Source organism: Sinohyriopsis cumingii, chromosome 1 (assembly GCF_028554795.1).
Source record: "Sinohyriopsis cumingii isolate HCF-2022 chromosome 1, ASM2855479v2, whole genome shotgun sequence".
Taxonomy (NCBI): Eukaryota; Metazoa; Mollusca; class Bivalvia; order Unionida; family Unionidae; genus Sinohyriopsis; species Sinohyriopsis cumingii.
The window spans coordinates 92,666,451-92,682,536 of record NC_142961.1 but is presented as its reverse complement, the minus strand read 5'-3'; the positions used below and the strand labels follow the sequence as shown (position 1 = coordinate 92,682,536).

The 16,086-nt window shown below is 35.3% G+C and overlaps 1 protein-coding gene across 3 annotated transcripts in view; it reads right to left on the bottom strand.

Moving 5' to 3' along the window:
- Positions 1-16,086, bottom strand: part of LOC149807354 (actin-binding protein IPP-like) — a 53,354-nt gene that overhangs the window by 18,459 nt on the left and 18,809 nt on the right. For all 3 annotated transcript variants that reach the window (XR_016422438.1, XM_089965792.1, XM_089965801.1), the window contains exons 3-4: positions 10,758-11,014; positions 3,234-3,362 (exon numbers count right to left, since the gene is read on the bottom strand). Coding sequence is in view for 2 of the 3 variants with exons in the window: in XM_089965792.1 (XP_089821918.1) it covers positions 3,234-3,362; positions 10,758-11,014 (386 nt within the window). In the remaining variant the exon portion in view is untranslated. The remainder of the gene's footprint in view (positions 1-3,233; positions 3,363-10,757; positions 11,015-16,086) is intronic.

The following is a 16,086-nucleotide window of genomic DNA, read 5'->3' as shown; positions in this document are numbered from 1 at the left end:
CCGAAGAAGTGATATTGGCAGCCAGTTCTGGAATTATCCCACACTTTCTGAAGCCATTGATCGTTGTTGTTGTTTTCACTTTCTCCCATGCCCAGAGAACCCAATTACACACCTCTATGTACATTGCACGATGTTGTCGACCAGCTGGCGTGAAGGTGTGCTTACCGCTAGTCATCCAACGATCCCATTCCTCATGAACAAAAGTCTTAAATGGATGATTGATGGCAACATCCAAGGGCTGGAGCTTACAAGTCAGACCACCTGGTTTAATGGCTATGTGGGCTCCAGCATTGTTGATGTGTTTCTGCAGTTGTCTCCTTATGGGCAGCCATCACGTCAAAAATCAGAAGAGAGTGCTTCTTGAAAAATCTGCCTCTTCTTGTTCTGAAGTACTTATCCATCCAGGTCTGCATCACCTCTGTATTCATCCAGCCTTTTTATTGCAGACAACAATAACAACTCCAGCTGGCAAAGTTTCTCTGGGCAAGGTTATCCTTTTAAAGATAACCATGGGTTTCAGTTTTCCTCCTGCAGCTGTGCAGGCCAACATAACAGTAAAGTTCGTTCGTTCGTGTCCCGTGGTATCAACCGCTACTGTCTTTACTCCTTTCTCTGCCACTGATCTGCTAGCTGGAATATCGAATGACATTGGAACCTCATCCATGTTGATGATGTCATCATCTGCCAACTTCAGTTCAGTTATTTCCTTCTGAACAAAGGTGTTGAAAACATCCAATTTATTCTCCCAATCGTCTGGAAGTTTCTGTCCAACAGCTGTATGTGCCCAGACTGCAAGGTTGTTCCGTTTCATGAACTTGTACACCCAGTTCGCACTGCCATGAAAGTCCATGATCTTCATTTCTGTAGCAATAATTCGAGCCTTGAGTTTGATCGATATTGTTGAAACCGCACGGTTACTGTCACGTTGCGAACGTACCCAGTTGGCAAGATTTTCTTCCAAGTTCAGCCATCTTGCCTTTCTACCTCTATGAGCTCGTTTCATAGGATTCATCTTCTTAAGCTCCTCTTCCTCCAACTTCCAATCACGTACATTCTTCTCACTGCAACTCTGTTGTGATGCTCCTTGGCAAACTTGATGATGTCTAATTTAAAATTGACCGTATATGATTTTCGCTTCGTCATCGTGAAAATTTTATAAATGCTCAAGAGATTGATCACTCATTTATTTATAACAAGAGATTGATCCCACGTATACCCTATATACTGGTATATACTAACCCCAGCCGCTGAAGCCTAGGCCTAGTGGCCTAGAGGAAGACAAGATCAAACAAAAACTGTTGCGGCCCTGCCTCAAACAATTCTTTGAACTCCAGCCAAAACGGTCAATGAAGCCTTGTTTACATGAGGTGAGTGATCGAAACATTGGAGATACATGTATTTGCATTTATGACAAAGGAAAGTACCGGTAGCCACTTTGATGCACGTGGTTTGAAAACAGATGTTTACCGGTACATATTTGAACAAAACAACACATAGAATTATTCAAAAGATTTTATTAAACTTTATTGGAACAATAATGTAATAGTACTTAACAAAATAATATTAGATACAGATCAATACCATAAGTAACTTATCAGTTATTAAAAAATCAATGCTATGTCATCTGCAGTCAATATAGGGTTTGCTCAGTTCGGGCCGAGTGCATCTTATATTCGTGGGCGTCTTATTTAAAATGTTTTTTACACAAATCGTCAAAACCTGCGTCTTATATATGGATGTGTCTTATAATTGGATGTGTCTAATATACACGAAAATATGGTAAGATGGTTTGAACATGTATTCGTTATGGGTATATTTTATTGGTAAATTGTACACAACAATATGAGACCACATTGTCAAGATATTAAGTGAAACTTATATTTTGACAGCAACAATAATCTCATTATCAAATTGCAATAAAAAATAAAGAACTTGAAATCATGTTTTAGTTAATGTGCATGAGCACGCACGTGTGTGTGTGTGTGAGAGAGAGAAATGAAACAAAAATTTTGTCAGTGTACAAGACCACGTTTATTCAGGGTGGCTTTTATCTGAAGCTTTTGCAATGAGAAAAAAGACTATTACCTGATGACTGTGATAATCATCATGTATTACAACATTACTATCGACAGAAGAGGTCAAATCAGTGAGGCTGCCAGTCGGGAAATAAGGCTCTCTTTAGGGAAATGAAAATCTGTCAATGTGCTATTTAAGCCATTGTCCATACAGAAGATGTTGTAAGGACAAGTGATCATATGCATTACTTGTTATTCAAACTTGCCAATAAAGAGAATAGTGGGGCATATTGTAGAATAGATTTGCAATAAAATGTTAATTATATCCAAGTCAAAACAGAACAAGCACTTAAAAGATACTATATGTATATATACGAATTGATTTAACGGAGTTTGTGACTTTCATATTTACGATAGAAAATGACTAGTTTTTATATTTTATGTTTGTATGACTATAATGAAACAATAAGACTGGTTGATCAATGGTCGGTGGTCTTCACTTTAGCATGTACTGAGATGTAATTTTTGTTGGATAAGAAAACATCAAAGGTCTTCCGAACTCAATTTAAAAAGCATGTGGTGTTTTGTTACGGTGACGGACTTAATAAGGATAACTAATTAATGATAAAATTTAAAGGCATGGTCTGTGAAGTCATTTGTCCATTTGTTAATAAACACCAGTAGATACTGTAATGACAACAAGACAGCTTATGCACATGGTGCCTGCAGGATTTTTTTTTTTTGGGGGGGGCAGTCAGTCATGGCCAGGAGAGTTAGTATAGTAAGCAGTCTGAAAATAAAGCTAATATTTACTAAGTGTTTTGAACAGAATCTTGTAACATATTTTCAGCTTCATTTGCATGATTTAACTTGTCAGAATTTATATATATATTTGCAGCATGATGTTGGGGGGGGGGCGGCACATGACCCCCTTCACCTATGCTGCAGGTGCCCAAGCTTATACATCAATCATTGTATTTTCTCACCAACAATTAATTATGAATATTTGTAAAAACAAAACAAAATGGCAATATGTATTTTCGATCTTTTTTGCAAACGTAAATCTTAGAAATTTTATGTCCAACAATTTTATGGATTTTTTTGAAAAATACAAAGTGATATGTAAGAAAAATTATGATACATCTAAATAATTATTATTTTGAATACTGGATTGTGTAAGAAAAATTAAAGTGTATAAAAATACATGAAATACGGTACCCAAACAGTTGTGTGGCTGTAGCCTGTCCTTTAGGAAGATGGAACAAGCTGTGACAACATCGGTTAGGCTAAACATGTCTGCTGCAGCCAGCAAGTCCTCACATGTGTCCTCATTTACCTCCAATTCACCTACATAAAAAGAACATACTGCTTATTCCATCCAGTTCAGTTAGTTTGACCTCACATGTGTCGACCCTAACCTCAAAAGCACCTACATAAAAAGAACATACTGCTTATTCCATCCAGTTCAGTTAGTTTGACCTCACATGTGTCAACCCTAACCTCAAAAGCACCTACATAAAAAGAACATACTGCTTATTCCATCCAGTTCAGTTAGTTTGACCTCACATGTGTCAACCCTATCCTCAAAAGCACCTACATAAAAAGAACATACTGCTTATTCCATCCAGTTCAGTTAGTTTGACCTCACGTGTCGACCCTATCCTCAAAAGCACCTACATAAAAAGAACATACTGCTTATTCCATCCAGTTCAGTTCAGTTTGACCTCACATGTGTCGACCCTAACCTCAAAAGCACCTATGTGTCGACCCTAACCTCAAAAGCACCTAAATAAAAAGAACATGCTGCTTATTCAATCCAGTTCAGGTAGTGGAACCTCACATGTACCTTAATTAGCCTCTAATTAACCTAAATATAAAGAACATGCTGCTTACTTGGTCTAGTTTAGTTAGTAGCAATCTTTTGTTACGTTAATGAAATAAAGTCATAACTCTCAACTATAAGAGCAAACTCGCTGAAAACAATTTAATGTTCTCAACAAAGTTCTGATGACTGTTCAATTTAAACAGAAGCCAAGGAAGGCAATTTAAAAGAAAATATGTCAAGGTATTCTAGTCATTCTGAGATATACTGACTAAAATGTAGGGTTTTTTGGGGTGGGTGGGTGGTTGGTTGTTGTTGTTATGGGGTTTAGTGCCATTTTTCAGCACAAGATAGGCTATACTACATGGCGGCCGGTATTAATGGTGGAGGAAAAACCAGGGAAAACCCCGAAAAGAACCACCGACCCACGAGAAGCTACCGGCAAGCTTTCTCACATATCCACATATCCGAGACTCGAACCCCGCAGACAGAGGTGAGATGGCAGTGATCCGTGACGGAGAGCGCTTTAGACCACTCGGGGCCCCTGGTGGGTGGGTGGGAGCATACAACTAATTGTACTATCAGTAATACTTACCTGTTGCTATTTCAGTGACAGCTGGTACTTTTCTGGTAAGAAAATATGACCATATGATAAAAAGTGTCCTTCCATTAGAGTAAAGCAGAATATTCCAGAACACTGGATCACCTCTGGAAGACCCTGCATATTCTTGCCCATGTGTACTGCCCCTTCATTTCTTTTCAAGAGAGCAGCCTAACTTATTGGGACATAATTAAATTAGTTTAGTTCTCCCTGACCCCCCCCCCGCAACCTACATTTTAATATCTGCAATGCCATACTGGTTACTAAAGCATCCCTGAATTTGTCAGCTTGGTGAGAGGATGATGATCCTACAACTTGTGAATAAAAGACAAATACAAGAAATACTTACCCACATTGAAAAGTACGAGACAACTGTCCTTTTGGAATCTACATACACTTCCCAAGTGACAACAATTGGTCCCTGTAAGAAAATGCCTTCAATTTGGTGGGCTAACAAGTGAAAGGCAAAAGGAAGAGAAAGTAGTGAGAGTGCCAAAATGCAGTCTTCATCACATCCTACAAAGATGAATGAGTTAGACAGGCCCATAAGGAAGCAATGGCTCAAACTTCAAGGACTTTAATTTTCATGAGAGACAGGTCCATATCAGTAAGAGACTGGTAAGTTCTCAAGAGAGTTAAAATTCAATCCAAATAAAAACGGTGGAAGCTGAAATCCTACCCATTTTTTTTTCAATGCTGCCAAATAATAATGTACATAACCAAAAGGACATTAAAGTCAACCTTGATCATCAACAACACAGATATGACCGAGATTGTGATCTCAATCAGGAAAGGAGCAACCAGTCTATTAAGCTGATTTGTTGCTAAAAAAAACCCTGGTTAGCAAAGCAGAGAAACCAACTCGTCATTGATTCCCACTGAACCTGATATGGCCCTACTTTACAGATTGGGCATGAATCTTGATCCTTTGTCTCACAAATCCAAGATGATTAAAAAAAATCTTGAAGGTAAGGTTCTTAAAGGAAGTCTCACTTATAAGATTCATAGGGGATTTATAAAATACCTGCTTAGACACTGTTCTTGTGAATAAAAGCTAATATGAAGACTATTTTTTTTTAAAACCCAAACTTCTATGCAACTAAAAGCATACACATGGATGAAGCTAATATAATAATTTCAGTGAGAAACCACCTTACCTGAGAGTTTTCACAAGTTTAAATGAAAAGATGAAGCAATGCTAAACTCATTACAGAAAACTACAAGATAGTCAAGTCAACCAGCTTGGCAAAAGCTATGGGACTTCTAAATTAGCAAAAATCCAATAGGTTACAATAATTGCTAATTGTTTTGGAATCTTTTGGTTAACCCTAATGTGAGGATGAATTCTTGTCATATGTTTAGATTATTTTTCTCTCTGAAAAGTAGCAATTATGCAATAACAAAATTCTGGCATTACTGATATTAAAATGTAAAATTCTAAATTTTGTCAATGAGTACACACTTTTGAAAATGCATTTTCTGAGTCCCATGCAGGTTTTCTGAAACAGCCCTGAGGAAATGTAACAAACAATGGTCAGTGAGTCTGAAGGACACAAACACCCTGACTGTAAGGCAGCTATTAACTTTAAGATCTAGGTATGGTTACCTACATTGGCACTGAATGGAAATATACTACCCAAGTTGCATTCCTTTCTTAAAGTTTTGATTTGTTTTGTTTTTAACTCTGGCATGACTAGCACTTCAGATAATCTTAGAAAGAGTCTAATCAATATCTACCGGTAATCAACCTCAAATTATAGGTCGTAGCGACATATCTGTTAAATTATATTTCAGAATAATCCAATGGCAATCTAGCAATCGATGAGCTGAATAACCAGTCTGGATGACTACACACAGATGAACATAGCCTGTTGACTTGGACACTTGTTACCTAATGCACATCATTATAATGCATAAATTGCTAATTTGGCAGTTTTCTGTTACCTACTGTACATCATTACAAGACAGGAACTGTTGAACTGGCAGTTTTCTCTTACCTAATGCACACCATTACGATGCATCAACTGTTGAATTGGACATTTTCTGTTACCTAATGCACGAAAGCCATGGATAAAAATTTGCACTACTCTCTTATCACCATGGCAGCCTGTGATAAGATTTTATCATTTCACATGAACATGCACAAGCCTGCTTATTGAATCACTGCAAGTACATGTACAAGTAAAATTTTCTTTCACACTGTTTGAAGAAACAAGCCAAAGATTCTCTTGCAAACACTGTCGCTTACTGATCAATAAAGTGGGTACTTTCATTAATGTGTAGCAGATTGTTACATTCTATTGCTGATGTATTTTTGCTTATGCATATTCACAAATACTGAAATCTGGTCACAGTCAGCCATGGATGAAATAACATCATATCAGATTGTTGCCTATCCCCTATCCCTTGCTACAATGTCTAATTCATAATTTACTGGAAAATGCAGACAAATTGGCTCCAAGACCAACTCCCATACATCAGATCCTTGTTGTCAAAAGAAAAGCCATATACAGATGATGTCACACAGGCAGCTACTCACAATATTATCACATATAAACAACTACAGACACTGATATTAATGTCTTTAAATGTTTACTAGAAATACAGCCACTCTGTATTGAAGGGATCCAGATTCACAAAGATTTTATTTCACACATTTTATTATGTGTGAATCATATGCACCTTTTATCTTCCTATCAAGTTGTAAAATCACAATAATACATACCCGATTTAGCAATACACACCCAATTTAGCAATACACACCTGATCTAGCAATATACACCAGATTTAGTTAAACACACCTTATTTAGCAATTAAACACACCTTATTTAGCAATACACACCTGATTTAGCAATACACACCAGATTTAATAATACACACCTTATTTAGCAATACACACTTGATTTAGCAATACACACCAGATTTACAAAACATCAGATTTAGTAATACACACCTGATTTAGCAATACATACCATATTTTGCAATACACACCAGATTTAGCAACATACACCAGATTTTGTAATACACACCTAACTTAGCAATACAAACCAGATTTAGCAATACAGACCAGATTTAACAATACAAACCAGATTTAGCAATACATACCTTAGTAATACACATCTGATTTGCCAATACACACCTTAGTAATACACATGAGATTTAGTAATTCACACCTGATTTAGCGATACACATTGCCTGATTTAGTCAAATATTTGTCATAAAAGAACAAAAAAGTAGCTGTTCTGTGTCTGAAAATAAAGTCCTTCTAATCTATTATGATGAAAGATACATCTGATTGATTACTGGTAAACAATATCATTTTCAAGATGCTGCCAACCTGCTGTGTAATGACTTTCAATCTTTTCACATAATATACAAAGGAGATAAACACACAAATACATGAAATTCTCTTGCAAACAGACATGCAAAGCAAGGAGCAAAATATTTTTGGCATGTTATAGTCACAATGCAAACTTGCGGTCAATGAATGAGTTTGGCAGAGCTAACTTGTACCTGAAAATATTGAAATTATGAATAAAGGGATCTGAGACTAATGTCACTGTCACATTGTCTGTAAAACATACATGTAGATGGGCCTTGCACAGGCCTCACGATGCAGTTTTGTCCAAAACATTTTTTTAAAGAAGACACAACTTTACAAGTAAAACTTAATGCTGAAACGTCAGAAAACACTGGGTTAAAATATAGCACAAGCACTATTGCACATAACAATGATCTTTTGCAATATTTATTTGTCACTAAAATAATAAAAAAATTCCTAACCCTGACACAGAAGCATTATCTTAAAGCTATGCTTTGCATTAGCTGATAGGCACAAAAATTTGTACATGAAAAGAAATAGAGACTCTACTGTCCAAAAGGTATTTCAAGGAATCCAAGATAACAATATTTTTTCGTTTTCACTGCTGGGTACTGAAACCATCTCTGATCTTCTTAAGCAATAATGAGATTTTCAAATTGGCTGTTGTGGTGGTTGTATATTGGCTATATTTTGTGTTGCTACACAGTAGCATGTGGTTTGTCCATGGCTACTTTCAGCCTGGCAGCTTCATGTGACTACAGTTAGCAGATATGTACAAAGTAGGGTAGCTAAGTGAGACTACAGTTAGCAGATATTTACAAACTAGGGTTGCTAAGTGAGACTACAGTTAGCAGATATTAACAAAGTAGGGTTGCTAAGTGAGACTACAGTTAGCAGATATTTACAAAGTAGGGTTGCTAAGTGAGACTACAGTCAGCAGATATGTACAAAGTATGGTTGCTAAGTGAGACTACAGTTAGCAGATATTTACAAAGTAGGGTTGCAAAGTGGGACTACAGTTAGCAGATATGTACAACATATGGTTGCTAAGTGAGACTACAGTCAGCAGATATGTACAAAGTATGGTTGCTAAGTGAGACTACAGTTAGCAGATATTTACAAAGTAGGGTTGCAAAGTGGGACTACAGTTAGCAGATATGTACAACATATGGTTGCTAAGTGAGACTACAGTCAGCAGATATGTACAGAGTATGGTTGCTAAGTGAGACTACAGCTAGCAGATATGTACAAAGTATTGTTGCTAAGTAAGATTACATACAACAGCTCAAACTATGAGTAGCTTGGTAGGCGCATTTAACATGTATCTGATTTAAATAGTCTCCAAAATGTATTCACATTAGAATATTCATGTCAGCGTTAGTATTTAACCAGCCTGTATGGTAACCATGTGCAAGAGGGGTATCATTCTTTATTCAAGGTCCCTGCAGGACCTGGGAGGTGGGGGGTGTAGAGATCAAATGACCAAAGTTTCCATAGCCAAGATTTTAAAACAATTTGGGGCCAAGGTTTTTATCTACTGTCAAAAAGATACATAAAAGTTACAATGGATTTACAAGACTAGATCAAAGGATCAAGAAATGGCAGTTAAACTTTTAATTATATTTAACCCATCCCAATACAATGAATAATTTGTTATCTAAGACAATCAAAACAACTATGGGCACACCAAATGCATTTCTTCTTGTACTGTACCTGCAAAGCTCAAAGAAAATTATTTTAGACACATGCCAAGGGCTGGTAACTTGAAAAATAACACAAGCCCTGACTCAAACTCCGCAAGCCTGACTCCAAATTTCATATGCCCAAGCTTAAAACAAAATCATATTAAACTGACTTGTGTGATTATTCGGATCTCAACAAATTTCCAGGTCACAAGGTCAGCCATTGTCTAGTTGCTCTAACAATGCCCTTCATACTCTGTAGATCAACAGCATTTATGTTCATTAGCATCAGAAGCATGTCTTCAGTTGTAGTTTCAGTTCCTGTTTACACTTTTAATGTTGTTCATTTATGTCGCATAATTCGTTTAACCAGTATTTCATTACACTGGAGGAAGTGTGAACAAGGGATAGCTAAATCATCATTCATTCAACTTTAACTTCAAAACAACTAGAATTAAGCAAGAGCAATTAAATAAGACCCTTAAAAAATCAAAATACTTAAGCAAACATTTTTGCCAACCTCAACTCCGCCAAAGTTCAGCCAATTTTTATAATCATAGACAGAAGAGCCAACATGACCACATTTGATCCCTTTATTATTTATAATACCTCTAAAAAACATCATGCATTTGGCCTAAACTCTCCTGATTACAAAAATAAAAGAACCAATTAACAGCTTGTCAGGTATACACACTAGCCTTAAACCCCATTATGTGGACACATATCAGTGCACCGGTTGCAAAAATTGATAGGACAGATCTGGTACCTACTAGACTGGTTGTCGCTGGTTTCTGGTACATTCATATCCAAAACAGTATTTTAGAATCACATGTATATGTGTGTTAACTTAAAGCCATGTGTGCACTTGTCAAAAGTTACCCAGGCAATCCATTTCAATTCATGGGTCACATGCTTTGCTTTATACACAAAGTTTAGAGCATTTGATAGAAGTATAAGTAGAGATCTTCATAGGGGTAAGGGACATACATGAATAATTTACTGTCTTCAAATATCTTGAAAATGAATATCCACATTTCATCAAAGCAATCAAAGTTTTCTCAGGAAAATCAGATTTTTTTATTTGACAAGCCCAATTGGCACCTCACTTAGAATACAGGAGGTGCCCAATCTAAAACCTGTAGGGCCCTGGCCATCGGGCTATTGGATTTTTTTAACACTGACCTATATATATATATATATAAAGATTTTTTTATTTGACAAGCCCAACTGACACCTCACTTAGAATACAGGAGGTTCCCAATCTAAAATCTGTAGGGTCCCGGTCATCAAGCTATTAGATTTTTTTAACACTGACCTGTATATATAAAGTCCAAGATAATCTGAAAGATGTCAGGCTCAACCCCCATTATAGTTATGCTATCTTTGGATATCTCAGCCATTCCACTCATCAGCATAGCTTTAAAGTACGGGCCACAAGCCATAAGAATGATACAATGTGCAGGAAATGTCTTGCTTCCAACGACCAGTTTGATGTCACAGTACACTTCATCCCTGCGAAACTCTTTCAGCATCTTGAAGAAATGGACTGGATAGTTCTCTGGCTTGTACTTGCTAGAAATGAGAATTGGAAAATACATGAAAATGTCCAAAAACAGCATTTAATAGCAACTTTATGTACACAAATGTAACGAGTAAACACCAAATGCATCTAAGGTCATATTATTTTTTAACCTGAATGAAAAATGCCCAAAACTGATATAAGGGCTGAATAAAAAATATGATCACATATAAAAGAGATAAGGCCTTGATCTAAAGTATGATCACATATACAAGATAAGGCCTGGATACAAAATATGATCACAAATAAAAGAGATAAGGCCTGGATAACAAATATGATCACATATAAAAGAGATAAGGCTGGAATCAAAAATATGATCACATATAAGAGAGATAAGGCCTGGATCTAAAATAATCACATATATAAGAGATAAGGCCTGGATCTAAAATATGATCACATATAAAAATGTCCTTTCTTAAGCTGACAGATTTCTAGCCATTCCTAAAACAAATTTAGAACAAGACACAATGTAAACAAATTTTTTTAGTAAAACAAATGTAAACAAACAAACACCACATTGTCAATCAAATGTTTCTGTCTCAAGATTAACTGTCACAGATAACACTTAAATGTCATCACAAAAGGTACACAGCAACAACAAAAAAAACAACAAATGGCAAGCATGCAAAAAGAAAGGAGTGTGCTTGATGGTCAAAGGTTTGCTTGTTTTCTAGCAAACATTTGCAAACAAAAAAACTGTATATGAGTGTTATAATTACGTAATTGATTACTTTATACTGTAAATAAATTATATACCAAACACAAGTAAAAAGCTTTGTTAACTCAAAAAACCTATTCTGATGTAGTACACATAACAAACTGTATATGAGTGTTATACTTACTTAATGAACTATTTTGTAATAAATTATATACCTGTACTGAACACCAGTAAAAAGCTTTGTTAACTCAAAAAACCTATTCTAATGTAGTACACATAACAAACTGTATATGAGTGTTATATTTACATAATGAATTACTTTTGTAATAAATTATATACATGCACCAAACACCAATAAAAAGCTTTGTTAACTCGAAAAACCTATTCCAATGTAGTACACATAACAGATTGTATATGATTGTTATACGTACATAATTACTTTGTAAAAAATTATATACATGTACCAAACACGGGTAAAAAGCCTCATTAACTCAAAAACAACTAAAGCAGTACATGCAATACTGAACATTTCTTTTTCTGCTTTTTAACTGAACTGATTGACTGCTCCAGTGGCCTAGTGGTTAGAGTGTCCGCCTCGGATGCGGGAAGCCAAGGGTTTGAACCCCTGCCCAGTCATACCAAAGACTTACAAAAATGGTACTAACAGCTGCCTTGCTTGGCGCTCAGCATTAAGAGGTTAGTGTTAGGACTGGTCGGCCTGGTTTCAGGATAATGTGAATGGGTAGGACATCATGCTACATTTCTACAGCATGATGCACCAGTGCTGGACATCACAATAAACTGTCATACTGCAGAAGTCACAGCAATATGCCTGAAAAATTGTTAAAGCTACGTTAAAAATCTAAATCACACATACACACATTAGACTGATTAATGGCTACATCATGCTAATGGAATGAGAGCTAAGTGTCTTTCCGTTTGACATAATGAGACAACCAACCTGAACTGACCTGGGTGGATAGCTAACCAATGAACCATGGATTACTCACCTGGGTGGATAGCTAACCAATGATCCATGGATTACTGACCTGGGTGGATAGCTAACCAATGATCCATGGATTACTGATCTGGGTGGATAGCTAACCAAAAAACCACGGATTACTGACCTGGGTGGATAGCTAACCAATGATCCATTGATTACTGATCTGGGTGGATAGCTAAACAATGATCCATGGATTACTGATCTGGGTGGATAGCTAACCAATGATCCATGGATTACGAGCATGCCGCTCTACCAGCTGAGCTACCATGACTCCTCATGCTTGAATGTTGCAGCTGATGCAAAAAAATCTTTATACATGTATATCAAACCAAATTAAATTAATCTGACCTTATCAGAATATATCATTTTACACCACAAATTAGGTGATTTCTCCAGGATTTTCACATAGTGGAAGAATTCCCTCTCTGGCCTTTTCAAGAGCAGAGATTTTCGATTTGTATGGAGGGGCATTTATTATTTGAGAACAGTATCAATGAATACATACATTATTTTGTTTAGTTTTACAATTTACCTATATGTTACAGTGACACCAGAGTAGATGGCAAAAGAGACAGAAATTGTAAATGGCAGTGATGAATTAAGCTCAATAATTCATTATGGAAACTGTAAATGGCAGTGATGAATTAAGCTCAGTAATTCATTATGGAAACTGTAAATGGCAGTGATGAATTAAGCTCAATAATTCATTATGGAAACTGTAAATAGCAGTGATGAATTAAGCTCAATAATTCATTACAGAAACTGTAAATAGCAGTGATGAATTAAGCTCAATAATTCATTACGGAAACTGTAAATAGCAGTGATGAGATAAGCTCAATAATTAATTCATCATGGAAACTGTAAATAGTAGTGATGAATTAAGCTCATTAATTTGTTATAGGAAACTGTAAATAGCAGTGATGAATTAAGCTCAATAATTCATTATGGAAACTGTAAATAGCAGTGATGAATTAAGTTCAATAATTCATTATGGAAACTGTAAATAGCAGTGATGAATTAAGCTCAATAATTCATTATGGAAACTGTAAATGGCAGTGATGAATTAAGCTCAATAATTCATTATGGAAACTGTAAATAACAGTGATGAGATAAGCTCAATAATTTATTATGGAAACTGTAAATAGCAGTGATGAGATAAGTTCAATAATTCAATATGGAAACTGTAAATGGCAGTGATGAATTAAGCTCAATAATTCATTATGGAAACTGTAAATAGCAGTGATGAGATAAGCTCAATAATTCATTATGGAAACTGTAAATAGCAGTGATGAATTAAGCTCAATAATTCATTATAGGAAACTGTAAATGGCAGTGATGAATTAAGCTCAGTAATTCGTTATGGAAACTGTAAATGACAGTGATGAATTAAGCTCAGTAATTCATTAAGGATACTGTAAACGGCAGTGATGAATCAAGCTCAATAATTCATTATGGAAACTGTAAATAGCAGTGATGAATTAAGCTCAATAATTCATTATGGAAACTGTAAATAGCAGTGATAAGCTCAATAATTAATTCATCATGGAAACTGTAAATATCAGTGATGAATTAAGCTCATTAATTCATTATAGGAAACTGTAAATAGCAGGGATGAGATAAGCTCAATAATTAATTCATCATGGAAACTGTAAATAGCAGTGATGAATTAAGCTCATTAATTCATTATAGGAAACTGTAAATAGCAGTGATGAATTAAGCTCAATAATTAATTATGGAAATTGTAAATAGCAGTGATGAATTAAGCTCAATAATTCATTATGGAAACTGTAAATAGCAGTGACGAGATAAGCTCAATAATTCATTATGGAAACTGTAAATGGCAGTGATGAATTAAGCTCAATAATTCATTATGGAAACTGTAAATAGCAGTGATGAATTAAGCTCAGTAATTCGTTATGGAAACTGTAAATGACAGTGATGAATTAAGCTCAGTAATTCATTAAGGATACTGTAAATGGCAGTGATGAATTAAGCTCAATAATTCATTATGGAAACTGTAAATAGCAGTGATGAATTAAGCTCAATAATTCATTATGGAAACTGTAAATAGCAGTGATAAGCTCAATAATTAATTCATCATGGAAACTGTAAATATCAGTGATGAATTAAGCTCATTAATTCATTATAGGAAACTGTAAATAGCAGGGATGAGATAAGCTCAATAATTAATTCATCATGGAAACTGTAAATAGCAGTGATGAATTAAGCTCATTAATTCATTATAGGAAACTGTAAATAGCAGTGATGAATTAAGCTCAATAATTAATTATGGAAATTGTAAATAGCAGTGATGAATTAAGCTCAATAATTCATTATGGAAACTGTAAATAGCAGTGATGAGATAAGCTCAATAATTTGTTATGGAAACTGTAAATGGCAGTGATGAATTAAGCTCAATAATTCATTATGGAAACTGTAAATAGCAGTGACGAGATAAGCTCAATAATTCATTATGGAAACTGTAAATGGCAGTGATGAATTAAGCTCAATAATTCATTATGGAAACTGTAAATAGCAGTGGTTAAATACATGTATGCCAAATAATCCAAAAACTGAACAATTGTAATAAATTTATGCAACAATAACAGTAATCCTGACACGCAAGGTCAAGTGCAAAATAACAAGTGTGACCATGCAGGAGCTCATTAAAAAAGGAAATGTCTGTGAGATAAGTAACTTTCAATGAATACTGGGTGATAATAAAATTATGAGGATGATCACCAATGTGACCATATTGTAAACATGATTTGTACTTTGTCCATTTCAAACCATCAAGATATTATTAGAAGTATTTTGGTGAAATCTCCTTTGTCAATATCCACATCCATTCAAAAGGAGTAATGATAACAAGATTTTCAAGATGGATAACATAACATCCATACTGGATGCAAGATTGGTATCACTTTCTGTTATGACAACTAGATATCATAAACTTTTGGTAAAAACCACATGTCACTGTGGCCATACTGCAAATTAGATCAATATCATTTTCATTTAAAGTTAGATCAATATAATTTTCATTTAGGACCAACAAGACATTACAAGAAATTTTCTGGTGCAAAGCTCACTTCACTATGACTTTCTGTTTAGGAGGAATAACAACAAATTTTCAAGATGGCTGCATGATAGCTATGTTGGATGTCAAATTGGCAACATTTTCATTTAGGACCAACCAGATGTCATAAGAAGTCATATAATGAAAATACCATACTGACTTGAGGATCAACCAGATATCATAAGAAGTCATATAATGAAAATACCATATTGACTTGAGGTCCAACCAGATGTCATAAGAAGTCATATAATGAAAATACCATATTGACTTGAGGACCAACCAGATGTCATAAGAAGTCATATAATGAAAATACCATATTGACTTGAGG